Source organism: Hypanus sabinus, chromosome 21 (genome assembly GCF_030144855.1).
Source record: "Hypanus sabinus isolate sHypSab1 chromosome 21, sHypSab1.hap1, whole genome shotgun sequence".
NCBI classification, from domain to species: Eukaryota; Metazoa; Chordata; class Chondrichthyes; order Myliobatiformes; family Dasyatidae; genus Hypanus; species Hypanus sabinus.
Genome location: NC_082726.1, coordinates 69,784,258 through 69,804,843, shown reverse-complemented (window position 1 = coordinate 69,804,843; position 20,586 = coordinate 69,784,258). Strand labels below are relative to the sequence as shown.

General features: G+C 41.1%; 1 protein-coding gene across 1 annotated transcript in view; it reads left to right on the top strand.

Moving 5' to 3' along the window:
• Positions 1-20,586, top strand: part of LOC132379181 (vinculin) — a 293,243-nt gene that overhangs the window by 108,290 nt on the left and 164,367 nt on the right. The window contains exons 4-6 of the mRNA XM_059946852.1: positions 944-1,052; positions 10,998-11,120; positions 11,544-11,704. Of these exons, the coding sequence (XP_059802835.1) occupies positions 944-1,052; positions 10,998-11,120; positions 11,544-11,704 (393 nt within the window). The remainder of the gene's footprint in view (positions 1-943; positions 1,053-10,997; positions 11,121-11,543; positions 11,705-20,586) is intronic.

Genomic DNA, 20,586 nt, shown 5'->3' with positions numbered 1-20,586 from the left:
TGAAAATGTTGAATAAATGGTCTCCATAACTTTTCAAATTTAATAGAAGTCTCAAAAGTACCACTTCTAATTTTTTCTAAATTTAAACATAACATAGTTTGAGAGAACCAATTAAATACAGTGGGAGGATTAATTTCTTTCCAATTCAACAATATAGATCTTCTAGCCATCAGAGTTAGAAATGCAATCATTCGACGGGCAGAAGAAGATAAAATGCTGTTTCTTAACTCAGCCCACAAAAATTCAACATCTAGCGATCCTGTGTCACATCTTTCTACAGATTTGATGCAATTCTTTACCAGTAGAGCCACACTGCCCCATCTACCTACCTTCCTATCCCTCCGATATAACATTCAGCTCCCAACTACAACCATCCTTCAGCCACCATTCAGTGATTGAGCAAGCCAGTTGCAAACAATTGGAGAAGAGCGCTTCTGGGAGAAAGTGAAGGGGGTTTTATAGATGTGATTCGCTTTACATATAAAATTTTTATTACACTTTAAAAATATTTTTTTTTAATCTGTGTTTTGCTCTAGATGTCCAGCATCTACAGAATTTCTGGTGTTTTAAAAATGCTATTTTTTTTTTGCCAAAAAAACTTATTGGAAAATCCTGGCAGGTTATGTAATTTTTTCATAAGTATTCAATGTTAAATGGCACTTTTATTTGTCAGAAGGCTAGTTTCATTACTGTCACTGCAGCTAGCCATGCCTCAGTGAAAGCTCTTTCATGCTTTGCTGTCCCTATCTCCCCTATCCCTGACATTCAAGGCGCCAGGTTCCCATTGGAAGACTGCTCTGGGTCATGCTGGTCAAGAAGAGAATTTAGTGTGCAGGTAACAAAAGCACATAGAGTAAATCTGCTGCAATACTTATAACTTGAATCAATCTTACACCAAATATAGATTAAAAAAAATGTTTTTATTATAACCATTTTATCACAGGTCCGTAAAATAATTCGTGTATGCAAAGGTATTTTGGAATACCTCACGGTTGCTGAAGTGGTGGAAACAATGGAGGATTTGGTGACCTATACTAAAAATTTGGGTCCAGGTGAGGAATTCAATTTCTTTGGGTGTTTGTAATGTAACAAAGGTAAAGTGAGCTGCATTGCAACAATATTTTTAGAGAGATTTTTATGGTTTAGAACCATAGAAACCTACAATACAATACAAGCCCTTTGGCCACAATGATCTATCGAACATGTGCTTACTTTCTTTCTTTTTGAGCCTTTTTATTAAATATCAAATTAATAAACATAGCAATATTGATAATGGTACATAGAGATTGGGATTACATTAATAGCGGTTAACATGTAAAAACACAGATTCCAAGTTACAAATGGAGTTTAGCCTCCCAATCTGTTAGTAACTAACCATGAAAAAGTTATTTTATACAAAGAGAGAAAAGAAAAACTAAACTTCCTATAAAAAAAAAGAAGATTGGGCTACCATGTTCCATTGGTTAATATTATAATTTGTCATTATAATTATCATCTGTGGAGGAGATTTTATTATTAGGTTAAACCCTGTAGTTAGATTCTTCAGGAACAGTTATTCAGAATAAACCTCTGACTAGGAAAGTGAAGGAGGAGGAGTTGGGAATAATAGATGTGTGGAGGGAATTACACCCCACTAGTAAAGATTATACACACTACTCTTTCCCTCATTCAGCTTATTCAAGGATAGACTATTTTTTTATATTTAAGATAGATAGATTCAGGATAAAAGAGTGTAACATTGCCACAATTGATCTGTCGGATCATAGCTCAGTCTCTGTCTGTAATTCTGGAAAGGAAAATGAGGAAAACACTATGGAGGTTAAATTCACATATACTTAATAACCTGAAAGTAATGAAGAGATTAAGGGGAGAAATTAAAGAATACCTAGACCTTAATGACATGGGAGAAACATCACCAGTGATTTCATGGGATACATTGAAAGCTGTGCTGAGAGGAAAAATTATTTCCATTACTTCTCACATGAAAAAATTTAAAGCACAAAAATTAGCAAGGAGAACTTCAAGGAAAATTAAAACAACTTCAAGTTGTAAATGGCAACAAAATTAATTCTAATTTAAAACAGGAAATTAAGAAATTGCAAAGTGAAATTGATGAAATTTATACATTGGAAATTCAAAGAAACTTTCTTTACCTGAGACAAAAGAATTTTGAAGTAGGAGGTAAATCAGCTAGATTATTAACATAAGTTACGTAAGCAAGCACAATACAATTCATAAAATAAAGAATCCAAAAACAGCTTGTTGAGAGTACAATAGGGAAAATTCAAGAGTATTTTGAAACATATTATCGAGAGCTGTAAACCCCAGGCCCCCAATGAGTCTCATATAGACGCTTCCCTGAATTCTTTAGAATTACCCAAGCTCACAGATTTACAAAATGAATGCCTATTAGAACCAGTAACTGCCAAAGAACTGAACATGGCCATCTCTAGATTAAAGGCCGTAAAGTTTCCAGGCTCTGATGGGTTTACCTCAGAGTGGTACAAATTGGTACCACTCAGTTACAGTTAGCTCCATTATTACTTAATGGATCTTACAGAGAGGAGAAATTCCACCCTCCTGGAGTGAGATGAGTATCTCAGTTATTCATAAAGAGGGTAAAGATAAGGTAGAATGTGGTAATTACCAGCTAGTCAGTGTCCTTCATTTCGATTACAAATTATTTACATCTGTATTAGCTCGTAGACTGGAAAAGCTTCTACCTGGCCTCATCCACTTAGACCAGACTGGATTCACCCAACAAAGACAATCTCAGGACAACATAAGGAGAACTTTAACACATACTGGAACAGGTTACTAAGAACAATACAGAGACAATGGTAGTGGGATTAGTCGCCGAGAAAACTTTTGATTCAGTTAGATAAAGTTTTATATAACATGTTAGGAAGATTCGGCTTTCAAGAGAAGTTTATTAAAATAATCCAGACTTTATATGACAGTAAACACGAGGAAATCTGCAGATGCTGGAAATTCAAGTAACGCACACAAATGCTGGTGGAATGCAGCAGGCCAGGCAGCATCTTTAGGGAGAAATACTGTCGACGTTTCAGGCCGAGACCCTTCATCAGGACTAACTGAAAGGAAAGATGGTAAGAGATTTGAAGGTAGGAGGGGGAGGGGAAAATGCGAAATGATAGGAGAAGACCAGAGGGGGAGGGGTGAAGCTGAGAGCCAGAAAGGTGATTGGCAAAAGTGATACAGAGCTGGAGAAGGGAAAGGATCATGGGACGGGAGGCCTAGGGAGAAAGAAAGGGGGAGGGGAGCACCAGAGGGAGATGGAGAACAGGCAAAGTGATGGGCAGAGATAGAGAAAGAAAGAAAAAAAAAGGGAGGGGGAAAAAACAAAAAAAAACTAAATATATCAGGGATGGGGTGAGAAGGGGAGGAGGGGCATTAACGGAAGTTAGAGAAGTCAATGTTCATGCCATCAGGTTGGAGGCTACCCAGTCGGTATACAAGGTGTTGTTCCTCCAACCAGAGTGTGGGTTCACCTCAACAGTAGAGGAGGCCATGGATAGACATATCAGAATGGGAATGGGACATGGAATTAAAATGTGTGGCCACTGGGAGATCCTGCTTTCTCTGGCAGACAGAGCGTAGGTGTTCAGCAAAACAGTCTCCCAGTCTGCGTTGGGTCTCGCCAATATATAAAAGGCCACACTGGGAGCACTGGATGCAGTATACCACACCAGCCGACTCACAGGTAAAGTGTCGCCTCACCTGGAAGGACTGTCTGGGATTCTGAATGGTGGTGAGGGAGGAAGTGTAAAGGCAGGTGTAGCAATTGTTCCACTTGCAAGGATAAGTGCCAGGAGGGAGATCGGTGGGAAGGGATGGAGGGAATGAATGGACAAGGGAGTCGTGTAAGGAGCGATCCCTGTGGAAAGCAGAAAGGGGTGGGGAGGGAAAGATGTGCTTGGTAGTGGGATCCTGCTGGAGGTGGCGGAAGTTACGGAGAATTATACGTTGGATCCGGAGGCTAGTGGGGTGGTAGGTGAGGACAAGGGGAACCCTATCACCCTATCCCGAGTGGGATTGTGGGCGGATGGGGTGAGGGCAAATGTGCGGGAAATAGGAGAGATGCATTTGAGAGCAGAGCTGATGGTGGAAGGAGAAGCCCCTTTGTTTAAAAGAGGAAGACATCTCCCTCGTCCTGGAATGAAAAGCCTCATCCTGAGAGCAGATGCGGTGGAGACGGAGGAGTTGTGAGAAGGGGATAGCATTTTTGCAAGAGACAGGGTGGGAAGAGGAATAGACCAGGTAGCTGTGAGAGTCTGTAGGCTTATAGTAGATATCAGTAGATAGGCTGTCTCCAGATGGAGATGGAGACAGAAAGATCAAAAAAGGGGAGGGAGGTGTCAGAAATAGACCAGGTAAATTTGAGGGCAGGGTGAAAGTTGGAGGCAAAGTTAATGAAGTCAACGACCTCAGCATGTGTGCAGGAGGCAGCGCCAATGCAGTCGTTGATGTAGTGAAGGGAAAGAGGGGGACAGATACCCGTACAGGCTTGGAACATGGACTGTTCCACAAAGCTAACAAAAAGGCAGGCATAACTGGGACCCATGCAGGTGCCCATGGCTACACCTTTGGTTTGGAGGAAGTGGGAGGAGCCAAAGGAAAAATTATTGAGAGTATGAACCAATTCCGCTAGACGGAGGAGAGTGGTGGTAGAGGGGAATTAGTTAGGTCTGGAATCCAAAAAGAAGTCCATGTTCCAAGCCTATAGGGGTTGACACATCTCACGCTTTGAATTTTTTCAATGATTTTAAGTTCCCTGGCCCCCACCGCCTTATTTTCACCATGGATGTCGTCCCTATATACCTCCATCCCCCACCAGGAAGGTCTCAAAGCTCTCTGCTTCTTTTTGATGCACATGCTGAGCTCGTTGACTTCATTGAGGTGACACTTTACCTGTGAGTCGGCTGGTGTGGTATACTGTGTCCAGTGCTCCCAGTGTGGCCTTTTATATATTGGTGAAACCCGACGCAGACTGGGAGACAGTTTCGCTGAACACCTACGCTCTGTCTGCCAGAGAAAGCAGGATCTCCCAGTGGCCACACATTTGAATTCTACATCCCATTCCCATTCTGATATGTCTATCCATGGCCTCCTCTACTGTCAAGGTGAAGCCACACTCTGGTTGGAGGAACAACACCTTATATACCGGCTGGGTAACCTCCAACCTGATGGCATGAACATTGACTTCTCTAACTTCCATTAATACCCCTCCTCCCCTTCTCACCCCATCCCTGATATATTTAGTTTTTTTTTGTTTTTTCCCCTCCCCTTTTTTTTCTTTCTTTCTCTCTCTGCCCATCACTTTGCCTGTTCTCCATCTCCCTCTGGTGCTCCCCTCCCCCTTTCTTTCTCCCTAGGCCTCCCGTCCCATGATCCTTTCCCTTCTCTAGCTTTGTATCCCTTTTGCCAATCACCTTTCTGGCTCTCAGCTTCACCCCACCCCCTCCGGTCTTCTCCTATCATTTCGTATTCCCCCCCCTCCTACTTTCAAATCTCTTGCTATCTTTCCTTTCAGTTAGTCCTGACAAAGGGTCTCGGCCTGAAACATCGACAGTGTTTCTCCCTATAGATGCTGCCTAGTCTGCTGCGTTCCACCAGCATTTTGTGTGTGTTGTTTATATGACAGCCCTACAGCTCGAATTAAGATAAATGGGGACCTCTCTCTCTCTTATTTTAGAGAGAGGAACTAGACAGGGATGTCCAATTTCCCCTCTCCTCTTTGTATTATACATTGAACTTCTTGCCCAATTGATAAGACAGCGAAATTGCAAAAGGTATCAAGGTGGCAGAGTTTGAATAGAAAGTAGCGCTATTCGCCGACATGAGGAAATCTGCAGATGCTGGAAATTCAAGCAACACACAAAAAATGCTGGTGAAACACAGCAGGCCAGGTAGCATCTAAAGGAAGAAGCGCAGTTGATGTTTTGGGCTGAGACCCTTCGTCAGGACTGGTGCTATTCGCAGATGGTGTCTTAGTTTAGTTGAGTGACTCTGAAAAATCATTCATAGGATTGTTTACACTGTTAGATGAGTTTGGGAAAATATCAGGTTATAAAATTAATGTAAAGAAAATGCAGGTTACATCCCTAAATTATACAGCATCCAAAAAACTGCAGGATACAGATGATCTTAAGTGAGAAGCTAAATCATTAAAATATTTAGGAATAACCCTGCCAAAAGATCTTTCAACGTTGTCATGGGTAAATTATGGGCAGTTAGTTTCAGAGATAAAAGTAGATATACATAGATGGAATCTTAACCCCTTTTTTAAGTTTAAATTTGAGGATAAATACCATGAAAATGAATATTCTCCCTCGGTTACTTTTTCCAGACATTATCTGTGGAGGTAGACAATAATCAATTTAGGGAATGGGACAAATGGATTTCTGGCTTTATCTGGCAAGGAAAGTAACCTAGAATCCGATTTAACACCTTTCAGTTAAGAAAGGAAGGAGGAGGTATGGCACTTTTTTGCTTGAGAAATTATTTTTATGCTTCACAGATAACCCCTCTGTTATATTGGTGTAATGGGGAATACAAGGCTAGATGGAAGGAAATAGAATTTGGATTGATTGACAGTTTTCCTCTGCAGGCCTCAATTGCGGACAAAGAATTGATGGCTCAATTGGAAAAGATTAAAAACAGCTGGATAAATCTCACATTAAAAGTATGGCAGAAGGTGGCTAATTTATGTGGAATTTACAACATGTTAAAATTTTTTTAGATGGTGTGCTTATGATACCGAATTCTTTCCCAGCAGAGGAGATAAAAGATTTGAACTGTGGATAAAGAAAGGTCTTACAACATTACCTCTCATTCACACATAAAAATACATTACAAAGTTTTCAATTCCTGCAGGACAAACATAGCATGGAACACAATGACTTTTTTAGGTACCTTCAAGTAGGACACTACTTTAACCAGAATTGTAGATATACAGACTTATCAACAGCAGAATTAGAATTTTTCAAGATATCGAATTCAGCTTACAGCTCAATACCAAATAAATCAATTTCTCGATTATATAACGCTCTTTTCTCATGCCAAAAATGAAAACACATTTTTATATTAAAGAGAAGTGGGAGAAAGAAGTGGGGTTGATACTTTCAGAGGGGGTTTGGGGGAAAATATGGAACTTCAATTGGTCTTCAACTAACTCTTTGGTTTGGAGAGAACATTGCTGGAAAAATCTTATAAGATACTTTAAGACCCCATACCAGGAAAAATATAAAGGCACAAACATGGTATGTTGGAGAAGGTGTGGCTCCAAGGAGGCAAATCATTTTCATATTTTTTGGAAAAGCCCTAATTTAAGTTTATATTGGAAGGGTATTCACAGAACATCAGTTAAGGTATTTAAGATACAGATGCCTGTGGACTTTGTGACTCTCTGTTTGGGGCATGTATTGTTTTCGAAACAGAAGAAAGATATAAAATTGCTGCAGGCCCTTTTAGCGGCAAATAAAAAATCAATCACCAGAAAGTGGCTAAATCCAGTATCACCTACTTTAGAAGATTAGCATGAAATTATTTTGGAAATATTTTAAGTGGAAAAGATGACTTACTCCCTGAGAATTCAAAAAGAAAAATGTTATCAAATTTGGAATAAATGGATTGAATTTATAACCCCAATGCGAGCAGACTTTAGATGACTCTCCTAATGGTTCATATTGCTTTCCTCATCCTCATAGTAATAGTGTTAACGTAAGCTCCCTTGGTTCAAATGTTCACTGTTTTATTTCTGGAAAACGTGGAATCAACACAAGTAAAGTTGTACAAGGCATTGGTAAGGCCAAATTTGGAATATTGTGTGCAGTTCTGGTCACCGAATTATAGGAAAGATATCAATAAATTAGAGAGAGTGCAGAGACGATTTACTAAGATGTTACCTGGGTTTCAGCAATTAAGTTACAGAGAAAGGTTGAACAAGTTAGGTCTCTATTCATTGGAGCGTAGAAGTTTGAGGGGGGATTTGTTCGAGGTATTTAAAATTTTGAGAGGGATAGATAGAGTTGACGTGAACAGGCTGTTTCCATTGAGAGTAGGGGAGATTCAAACGAGAGGACATGATTTGAGAGTTAGGGGGCAGAAGTTTAAGGGAAACACGAGGGGGTATTTCTTTACTCAGAGAGTGATAGCTGTGTGGAATGAGCTTCCTGTAGAAGTAGTAGAGGCCAGTTCAGTAGTGTCATTTAAGATAAAATTGGATAGGTATATGGACAGGAAAGGAGTGGAGGGTTATGGGCTGAGTGCGGGTAGGTGGGACTAGGTGAGATTAAGGGTTCGGCATGGACTAGGAGGGCCAAGATGGCCTGTTTCCGTGCTGTGATTGTTATATGGTTATATAGATGGTTAAAGAAAAAAAATTGGGGGAAAAAATGTTAAAATCAAGTAAATAAGTACACAGGAATTGGATAAGTATGTTTATGGGTAGGAGCAAACATGAATGTGTTAAGATACAAGCACTTATGATGGAAGTTACATAGGGTTGCGCACAATATTTTGGACAAGAAAGGAATGGACGAGAAGATATACATGGAAATTATTATTCAACCACTATTATTACTATTATTTTAACAACTATTAATATATAGTTTAATAGTGTGGAGTTACAATTGCACATAGATATCTATTTAAGTGCCTAATTATTTTTCTTTTAATATCATCTCAGTCTGTACTTATGAATGTATAAATATATATAGTTATTCATGTATAAAAATGGAAAAGGTTTTATTTGTAAAAAAAGTTATATTTGTAATATTTGTGAATACCTTATCCAAATAAAAATAAAACTTAAAAAAATCTTCCATCACGACATACCTGTTATTATTGCACTGTTCAAGAATCCGTCTCCCTGTCTACTCAATGTCCCTGTTACTATTGGGTGGTCTATAAAAACACCAGTAGAGTTATTGAACCCTTCCTGTTTCTAACTTCCACTCACAGAGACTCGGTAGTCAATCCCTCCATGACTACCTCCTTTTTTGCAGTCATGACATTATCTGTGATTGGCAGTGCCATGCCTCCACTTCTTTTGCCTCCCTCCCTGTCCTTTCTGAAGCATCTAAAGCCTGGCACTCAAAGTAGCCATTCCTGCCCCTGAGCCATCTAAGTCTCTGTAAGGCCACAACAACATATCTCCAAGTACTGATCCATGTTCAAAACACATCTGCTTTGTTCATGATGCTTTTTTGCATTAAAATAGACATGTCTCAAACCGTCAGTCTGAGCGCATCCCTTCTCTATTACCTGCCTATCCTCCCTCTCACAGTGCCTACAAGCTTTCTCTGTTTCTGAGCCAACTCCCTTCCTCTGTCTCATCAGTTCGGTTCCCATCCCCCAGCGATTCTAGTTTAAACTTTCCCCAATAGCCTTAGTAAATCTCCCTGCCTGCATGTGGGAAGAAGAAAATTGTACAGTTATTTCTTAAGTTCCAGCTTACATCTGTCAGCAGATGCATACATGTGTAGCATGAATGGGTAGGTATTTGGTGATCAGCATGTATATTTGGTATTACATATTCTTGGAAAACCAATTATAAGTTTTTTTTAAGTACACTGGCAGTCACAATATGTATTCGAGCACTTAATATGTCCTTTATACTTCAATTATGAGAATACCCATGGAAGTAGAAAGTAGAAGTGAAACTGTCACTCTAAAACTGTTCACCTTTTCAATGTAATCATGACTGATCCTCTAACTCATTGTCATATCCCTGCTCTTACTCTTTCTCTGTATTTTCTGTAGAGAATTCCATTACAGTGTGAAGAAATTTCTCCTGATCTCACTATTTAAATGCCTTGCCCCATATCCTAAGATTCTGATCTAGGCATAGTGAGGGACAAAATTTTGTCTGCATCCAGTCTGTCTAATCCTCTCAGAATCTGAGCTGAAACAATGGATCTTGACCTGAAACATCAACTGTCCATTCCCCTCTATAGATGCTGCCTGAGCTACTGAGTTCCTCCAGGACTTTGTATGCCTCTGTCAGAATTTTGTACATGTCATTGAATCATCTCTTATTTTTCTAAACTCGAGTGAGTACAGGCCCAGTTGATGCAATCACCCCTCTTAGGGGAATCTTGACATTCAGAAATCAGTCTGGTGCACCTTTGTTGCTCTCCCTCCATGGCGAGTATGCATTTTCTTGATTGAGGTAATCACAACAGTATTCAGTTCTCCATTTGTGGTATGTTTGTTACAAAACATCCTTGCTCTCATGCTCAAAACTAGTTGGAGCGAAGGCCAAAATATCACTTTAATTGCTGGGTGCAACTGCATGTTTGTTTTAAGTGGCTAAAGTACAATGACACCCAGTTCCCTCTGTATGTTAATATTTCTGAATCTATCAACATTAAAAAAAAAGACTTGCCTTTTTTCATGGATTAAGGAATGGCTAAAATGATTTGTAACGTCCACAAGATATTTATCCATTATTGTATCAGTCACCTATTTGGCCACTCGCTTTGTCTAATTAGATTGAATTTTCTTGGTGGCCTTTCACAACTCATTCTTATAGTGTCATGTTATTAGCAAACATATAAACATTATATTTGGGTCCCTAATTCAAATCATTGACATATATAATGACAAGCTAGGGCCCAAGTGCTGATCCCTGTGATATCCCACCAGTCAATACCCACTATCCTGGAATGGGGTGGAGTGGAATCCATTTTTTCTTCCTTTGTTTCATGTCTGTCGATTGATCTTCTGTTTTTTCCAATTCATGTTATATCATTGATTCTCCCTTAATTGTTTCTACTACGTTCTCAAATAAAACAGTAAATTTGTCAAACATGATTCTTTCATTTTCATTTTGACTTTTTCATATACTTTGTTTTTAACAGACCCTACATCCTTCTAGTTCCCCTTGTTCTTAGCATGTCTAAATATAGTTGCTATTTTTTATTATATGTATTAATTGTAATTTTTGTACCTTCACTGCACCGTGAATTAAGGAATGACTAAAATGGCGAAAATGATTGATGAAAGACAACAGGAACTAACTCATCAAGAGCACAGGGTAATGCTGGTGAATTCTATGAACACTGTGAAAGAGCTTCTTCCTGTACTCATTTCAGGTAAATACCCTTTTCTGATTTTGATAATAGCCAGGTTCCTGGAAATGTATTTGAGCTGGTCTATCTATCAAACTGTCGCAACATGAATAGGTTTTGAAAATGTATTCAACCTTGATATAGTTTTTTCATGCTTTCCATCCCTCCAGTGTAGCCTTAAAATTCCAAATCTATCTCTCTAAGGCCATATGGCTTTGTTGACTTTTGGTTTCAGAATTTAGTTGATTTTTTTTTTGCCTTAAATCAAATCTATATTACTTTAATGATTCCTTGAGATATAGCAGTGTTGAGTTCCAGTTATTGAAAATAATAGTTTGAGGTGCCATCGAAGTTTATTTTTCTGCAATACAGATGATATGTAGGTGTGTTTATGGCTGTAGTTATTGTTGAATTGCAATAAATATTGTTTAAATATATTTTTTGCAGCTATAAAGATTTTTGTGACCACAAAACAATTTAAAAGTCAAGGAGTGGAAGAAGCTTTAAAGAACCGTAACTTCACTGTGGAGAAAATGAGTACTGAAATCAATGAGATAATTCGTGTGTTGCAGCTAACATCTTGGGATGAAGATGCTTGGGCCAGTAAGGTAAGTTTGAAAATCTTGAAGAGATATAGCAGAAAGCTTTATTTTAAAAAGTGAAGATTTTTATTTATTTTTCTATTAAAGTACCGTACAATGTTAATTTGCATCATGTTCTTAATAGGTTAATTAATTTCTGGTTATAGTAATATGTGTGCACCTACCATGGAGTGTTTATAATGTAGATCTGTAATATAATTTTTCATTTATTCTCTTTCATTTAAAATATTTAAGTGCCAGTTATTTAGTTTTTATTATTTAATTGGACCACAAACAAAAAGTAGTTTTGAAACTTATTTATTCACCTAATACTGTAGCAAAATATAACATATTACCACGTCATCACAATATTGTGAGCATGTCCATAAAAGAAGAAATACCTCTCTCAGACGGATAGTATATATTTTTCCTTCTGGTATATGTTGCTCAACTGAACCATAACTAATGAATTTAAAATTATACAAACATTCTGCTTTACTTGTTACATTTTTGTATTTGTTACAAGTGTTACTGAACAAAATTAGTTTACATCAAGGTCTGTGTAATTCTATCTCCATTTTTGTGGTCAAAAGTTGCATGTTTCATACATTTTCTTTTACATTCTTTTTCTTTGATCATTACAAATATCTTATTTTTACCATTTTCCTTGTTTCTTCTTCGTTCTCCCTTTATAGAAGGTAAGCTCACCTTTTCTTTGCTTTTCTGCTGAAGCATGTAAATAAAGAATGCAGGTTATTGCTTTGGTGTGTGGTGCAGTATGCTTCAATTAATGTCATGGCTAGCAGATACTGAACATACTTAAATTTGCTGTTAGGTCACATCTGAAACTTTTTCAACTGCAAACCATGATCTGAGCATATTTCTTAAAGCTTTGAGAACAGATCAGATTTAAGTTTGTTGCAATAGAATTTATAATATGACAATTTATGAATCATAGGCAGAATAGGTCATAAGGTTGTGCTGAACTTTTAACCTACTCCAAGTTTAACCCTGTCCTCCTTATTAGCCCTTCATTTCTCTTTTTTATAAGACCGTAAGACCTAGGAGTAGAATTAGGCCATTTTGCTCATCGAGTCTGCTCCACCACTCTATCTCTTAACTTCATTCTCCTGCCTTCTCCCTGTAAATTTTGATGCCCTGACTACACAAGAACCTATCAGCTTCCACTTTAGTACAGATATGAAGAGGAATTTATTTAGCCAGAGGATGCTGAATCTGTGGAATTCATTGCCACGTACAGCTGTGGAGGCCAAGTCATTTGGTACATTTAAAGCAGAAGTTGCATCAAAGGTTACAGGCTGTGCCCTCTGGTCCTAGACTCTTACTACAGGAAACATCCTCTCCCTGTCCACGCTATCTATACCTTTCAATATTCGGTTGGTGTCAATGAGATTTCCCTCCCCTCCCCCCCCAACCCCCCCATTCTTCTAAACTTATGTGAGTACAGGTCTAGAACCATTACAGCTCCTCGTACGTTAATACTTTCAGTTCTGGGATAATTCACATGAATCTCCTCTGGACTCTCTTCAATGCCAGCAGGCATTTTTATTTTAGTTAAAGGGACCAAAACTGCTCATGATATTCCAAGTGTGATGTGACCAATCCCTTATATAGCCTCAGCATTACATCCTTGCTTTTATACTCTGGTCCTCTTGTACCTACCTAAGAGTCTGTGCAATGTCTCTGATATATCTGCCTCCAACATCGCCACTGGCACTGTGTGCCATGTACCTACCACTCTGTGGGGAGGAGGATAGAAGCCTACCTCTGTACTTCCCTCCAAACACCTTAGTTATGCCCTCCTCATATTAGCCTTTTCCACCCTGGAGAAATAAGTCTTTGGCTGTCCACTCTATATATGCTTAATACCATGTTGTATACCTTTATAAAGTCACCTCTCATCTTCGTTCACTGCAAAGAGAAAAGCCCTAGTTTGCTCAACCTGTCCTCATAAAACATGTTCTCTAATCCAGGCAGCATCCTGGTAAAGCTCCTCTGCACCCTCTCTAAAGCTTTTACATTCTTCATATAAATAGGCAACCAGAGCTGAACACAATACTTTAACTGTGGTTTCATCAGAGATATATAGACCTGCAGCAATACCTCATGGTTCTTGAATTCAATCCCCAACCAGTGGAGGCCGACACTCCATACGCCGCCTTAACCAGCGGCAGAGGAGAAGATAACTTTAATAATTTACCCAAGGATAAGAGTGACCTCTAAATGGACGCAATATTAATCACATTCTTCTCCCTTGTTGCTGGATGAGTGCCATGGGTAGTATTTGGTGCCCTTTGGGTTTGCTAATGCTCATTCAGTGGAGAACTGTTCTTCCTGGAAATATACTATGTCTGTATTCGATAATTTTTTTAAAAAAACACAACTCTTTTCATGGATGAAGAGTCAGTTTGCTCCCCCAGCTGAATGTTCATATAAAACTTGCATGATTAAATATTAATAAAGCCATCACGGGAAGCTTTGTATAGATCACATCATAAGAAGAGATGGAAAGAGAAAAATGTTTTGGAGGGAAGCAGAAATCAAAGGAAAAACTTCATAGAGATGGAGACATATTGGATACTAAAAGCTTTTTTTTAAGTATATAAAGGGTAAATGAGAGTTGTGGGTAGATATAGTTCCAATAGAAAATGATGCTGGAGATATTGTAATGAGAGACACAGATGGCAGAGGAACTGAATGCGTATTTTGTATCAGTGTGCACAGTGCAAGACATCTGCGGTATACCTGACATTCAAGAATGACAGGGAAGGGAAATATTTGCAGTGAAAAATACAACTGGAAAGTTGCTCAGGAAGCTTAATGTCTGAGGGTGGATAAATCTGCTGGACCTGACAGTATGCACCCTGGGGATATGTAGGAAGTAGCTGGTGAGATTGCAGAGGCATTAACAATGATCTTTCAAGAATGGATAGGTTCAGGCATTCTACCAGATGACTGGAAAATTGCAAATGTTACTCTGCTGTTTAAGAAGGGTGGGAGGCTACAGAAAGGAAACTATAGACCTGTTAGCCTGACATCAATGGTTGGGAAGTTGTTGGAATTGATTGTTGGGGATGAGATTATGGAATACCTGGAGGCACGTGACAAGGTAGGCCAAAGCCAGCATGGTTTCCTGAAAGGAAAATCCTGCCTACCTAACCGACTGTAACTTTTTGAGGAAACTACAAGCGGGGTAGATAAAGGAAATGCAATAGTTTTTTTATTTTCGGTGACGTCTTCGTCAAGAATGGCAGCTTAAGTCACTTGCTCCTCTGGAAAAACGTGTATTAAGCCCCATTAACCTGTCAAATATAATATTTTTCGAAAAATATTTGAACTGAAAAGAGGGGCAAGAATGGGGAGAAGAAATTGAAATAAAAAAAGTGACACTGTGGAGCCTGAGTCCGAGAGGAGTGCAGTGAGCGGCTCTCCGACCCGACCGCGTGCTAGCGAGGTGGCTGCTGGGCCTTGTTCAGACGAAGCGGTGAATATCTTCGAAATCCTGAAAGAGATAAGGGAGTTCCGGAAAGAAATAGAGCAGCAGCTCCGTGATAAGAAGAGCTCGCCAGCGTTAATCAAAAAAATAGAAGTGGCAGAGACTTGCATTGAGAAGGTGGAAGATCGAGTTCAAATTGGAACGGATACTGAGCAAGACAATAAAAATAATACATCACCAAGAAGGTAAACTGCTTGACCTGGAGGGAAGATCACAGTGGAAAAATATCAGAATCTACAACATTCCCGAAGGAGCAGAGGGCTCGTCTATGACGGAGTTTGTCGGAAAGTTACTACAAGACACGCTGGATCTTCCCCCGGCTATGAAGCTGGAATTTGAAAGAGCCTACTGCGCGTTAGTCCCAAAACCTACCCAGGATAGAAAGCCACACTCAATAATAATAAAATTCCTTCAATACAGCATCAAGGCGGAGATTCTACGTAGGGCCTGGGGTAAGAAGAGAGTGTTTTTAGAGGATAAATTAATATATTTCGACCAAGATTACCCCCCTCGGTCCTCCAGAAATGCAAAGAATACTCCGAAGTAAAGCGAGTATTAAAGCAAAATAAAATTAGATTTCAAACTCTGTACCCTGCTAAACTTCGAGTGTTTTATGACAACGAGACGTGGTTGTACCAGACAGTAGAAGAGGTGACTACAGACATGAAGGCCAGAGGTTTGCCCATCAGCATGACCAAAACGAAGGAAAGCCTGGCTGAGGAATTGTCTCGCTTGGCTTGGGAAATAGTGCGAGAAACGAGAAGGCAGGAGATGGGAGGAGGCCGAGAGAAACATATCAGGAAGAGACCAGGAGTTTCCCAAAGACAGTCCTCACTAGAGAAAAAACAGAAATTGAATTTGACACAGGATACATTAGGGGAAATTAAAAGAATTAGGAATGAAATAAATAATTTGGCTACACAAGAAATCAGGAAAAACTTAATGTTTCTGAAACAGAGACATTATGAAAGTGGATCGAAATCTATGAAAATACTGGTGTGGAAACTGAAAAAAAATAGCAGAAAATACAATTCATAGAATTAGGGACCCAAGAACGAAAATGATAAGAAATAAGCTAAGTGAAATTCAAGAAGCTTTTGAAGTGTTTTACAAAATGCTATATTCCAAAGTTCCAGGGGGAAACATAACCCAAATTGTCACCACCTTGAATTCTCCAGAGTTACCCACTTTAAGCGAAGAACAAAATAGAAGGATGACTGCTGACGTAACTGAAGTTGAATTAAAAGCTGCAATTAGTAGGCTTAAATTAAGCAAGTCACCAGGATCAGATGGGTATATGGCAGAGTGGTACAAAGAATTTAAAAATGAGTTAATTCCTGTTTTACTGCCCACACTGAACTGGGCTCGAAAAAAGGAACAAATGCTACCCAGTTGGAAGGAAGCGATAATCTCAGCTGTACCAAAAGAAGGCAAGGATAAAATGGAATGCGGGTCATTTAGACAAATATCCGTTCTTAATGTAGATTATAGGTTATTTACCTCCATCATGGCCAAACGATTAGAGAAGTTTCTACCCATACTGATACGTAATGATGAGACAGGTTTTATACGACAACGCCAGACTTGACAATATACGAAGGACACTTCACATTATGGATCATATACAAAAAAATAAAATCGAAGCAATAGTGATAAGTGTGGACGCTGAAAAAGCATTTGATTCGGTTGATTGGAATTTTCTTTACAGAGTTTTACATAGATTTGGTTTCCAAGACACATTGATTAAAACTATACAGACACTATATGACAATCCTACTGCTAGGATTAAAATCGATGGATATTTATCAAATTGTCTTACCCTAGAAAGGGGCACGAGACAGGGTTGTGCATGGTCACCACTATTCTTCGCGTTATATCTGGAACCATTAGCTCAAAACATCGGACAAAATGAAGATATCAGGGGAATTACTATTAAAGGGACAGAGCATAAATTGGCTTGTTTATGCGGATGACATTTTGATCTATCTAGAACAACCAACATACTCTTTACCTAAATTGATGCAATCCTTTGAACAACATGGTCAATTATCGGGATACAAGATCAACAAAGATAAAACCTAATTACTTTCATGTTACTATAGCCCACCAAGAGAAATTGAAAGTAGATATCCCTGGGCATGGCACACAGAGTCTTTCAAATATTTGGGCATCATTATGCCAAAAGATTTGGCAAAATTATCAGAATGTAATTATCAGCCTTTATATAAAAAAAATTAAGGAAGATGTGGCAAGATGGAGCCTGATTCCTTTTTTCAGTCGTAGTTCAAGGATTGAGTCTATTAAAGCGAATATACTGCCCAGACTGTTATATCTCTTTCAGACCCTACCAATAGAGATTAATCAAAATCATTTCAATGAATGGAACAAGATGTTATCAAGGTATATTTGGCAGGGTAAAAGACCTAGAGTTAGTCTCAAAACTTTGCAATTAGTAAAGGAAGAGGGGGGGATGGGGCTTGCCTTCTCTTAGAGATTATTATTTTGCAGCACAGTTGAGAGCTGTGATATGTTGGTGCAACCCATCATATGACGCTCAATGGAAAAACATTGAGGAGTGGGTACTTCCCATCCCCATACAAGCAATTTTGGCTGATAGCAACCTGCAAAGGTACATAAATACTATTGATAACCCATGGGTGAAATTGACTCTTAAAATATGGAAAACTACTATAAAAGAATATAATCTAGAGGGAGATATTGCAATTCTTAAATGGTGTGCATATGACTCTGATTTTACACCAAATAAATTGGATGCTAGATTTACGGACTGGACAGCTAAAGGAATAACAGTTCTTTGCAACGTAATGAAAGAAGGAAAACTGTTCAGTTTTGAAATGCTTAAAGAGAAACACTTATTAGAAAAACAAGATTTTTATCAGTATTTACAGATGTGACAATATGTTAATAAGACACTTAAAAATATAACCAAGGCAAATACATGCTTGATAGAGCTCTTTAGAAAAGCATATAATTCAGATAATGGTAGTAGTGTAGCGGTGTGCTACACGCAGCGCTAAAATTACGACACGGAGTTGGTAACTGCAGTCGAAGGAAAAAACTTTATTCGAAATCTCCAGCCTCACTTTTAAGCCTCCCTCAACCTGCCCCCCATGGCGCAGAGGCTCCAAAGCTCTGTGCTCGCAAACCCCAGTAGGCTATCTAATTGTGAGTCGGTTCGGATGTGCCAGGAAATGGGTCGCCACATAACCCCCCCCCCCCCCCCCCCAGAACCGGCGATACACCCCCCAATGTCCACAGTCTGGGCCAGAACCTGCTTGGGAGGTCAGCCTCTGCGCCGAGGTGCCGGAAACTCGGTCTACGTGGGCTGCTGCGGGATCTTCCTCTTGCCCCCGTGGGGCTGGTAGGAACTCCCCGGGGACGACCTGGGGCGCGCCGTATACCAACTTGGCCGACGAGGCGTGCAGGTCGTCCTTGGGTGCTGTGCGGATGCCGAGTAGGACCCAGGGAAGCTCGTCCGCCCAGTTGGCTCCTCGCAGGTGGGCCATGAGGGCCAACTTCAGGTGACGGTGGAAACGCTCCACTGGCCCGTTCGACTGTGGTTGGTAGGCAGTTGTGTGGTGCAGCTGAGTCCCCAAAAGGCTAGCCATAGCTGACCACAGGCTGGAGGTGAACTGGGCGCCTCTGTCGGAGGTAATGTGGGCCGGTACACCAAAGCGAGATATCCAGGTGGTGATCAGGGCTTGGGCGCAAGATTCGGAGGTGGTGTTGGTGAGCGGGACCGCCTCTGGCCATCTTGTGAACCGGTCCACGATAGTCAGGAGGTGCCGCGCTCCGCGCGACACTGGCAGGGGGCCCACGATGTCCACATGAATGTGGTCGAAACGCCGGTGGGGGGGATGGAACTGCTGCGGTGGGGCTTTGGTGTGCTGCTGCACCTTGGCCGTCTGGCAGTGCATGCACGTTTTGGCCCATTCACTGACCTGTTTGTGGAGTCCGTGCCAAACGAACCTGCTGGAAACCATCTGGACAGTTGTCCGGATGGAGGGATGCGCCAAGTTATGAATGGAGTCGAAAACACGGCGCCGCCAGGCTGTCGGGACGACGGGACGGGGCTGGCCGGTAGCGACGTCACAGAGTAGGGTCCTCTCACCCGGGCCTACGGGGAGAACCTGGAGCTGCAAACCGGAGCTGCGGTTCTGTAACTCAGAATCTCCTCATCCGCCTGCTGCACCTCTGCCAGTGCCTCAAAGTCTACCCCTTGCGAAAGGGCATGAACGGTAGGGCGAGAGAGCGCATCCGCCACAACATTGTCCTTACCCGAGACGTGCCGGGCATCTGTCGTGTATTCAGATGTAGGACAGGTGGCGTTGCTGGCGGGACGACCAGGGGTCGGATGCTTTCGTAAACGCAAAGGTAAGCGGTTTGTGGTCTGTGAACGCGGTGAAGGGCCGACCTTCTAGGAAGTACCTGAAATGCCGGATTGCCAGGTAGAGCGCCAACAGTTCCCAGTCGAAAGCACTGTACTTGAGCTCGGGTGGCCGCAGGTGTTTGCTGAAAAACGCCAGGGGTTGCCAGCGACCTGCGATGAGTTGCTCCAGCACCCCACCGACTGCCGTGTTAGATGCGTCCACTGTGAGGGCGGTAGGGGCGTCCATTCTGGGATGTACTAGCATTGCGGCGTTCGCCAAAGCTTCCTTCGTTTGAACGAAAGCGGCGGCGGACTCCTAGTCCCAGGTAATGTCCTTGCTCGGACCCGACATCAGGGCGAACAGGGGGCGCATGATCCGGGTAGTTGAAGGGAGGAAGCGGTGGTAGAAATTGACCATACCTACGAATTCCTGAAGGCCTTTGATGGTGGTGGGTCGGGGGAAGTGGCGGACCGCATCTACCTTAGCGGGCAGAGGGGTTGCCCCGTCTTTAGTAATCCTGTGACCTAGGAAGTCAATGGTATTGAGTCCGAACTGGCATTTGGCGGGGTTGATTGTAAGACCGTACTCACTCAGTCGGGCGCAGAGTTGACGGAGGTGGGACAGATGCTCCTGACGACTGCTGCTGGCTATGAGGATGTCGTCCAAATAGATGAACGCGAAGTCCAGGTCCCGTCCCACCGCGTCCATTAACTGCTGGAACGTCTGTGCGGCATTCTTCAGGCTGAATGGCATGCGGAGGAACTCGAAAAGGCCAAACTGGGTGATAAGAGCCGTTTTGGGGACGTCGTCAGGATGCATCGGGATTTGATGGAACCCTCGGACGAGGTTTACCTTGGAGAAGATCCGTGCGCCGTGCAGGTTTGCTGCAAAGTCCTGAATGTGCGGCACAGGGTAGCGGTCTGGTGTTGTGCCTCGTTCAGCCTGCGGTAGTCGCCGCACAGTCTCCAGCCTCCCGTCGCTTTGGGCACCATGTGCAGGGG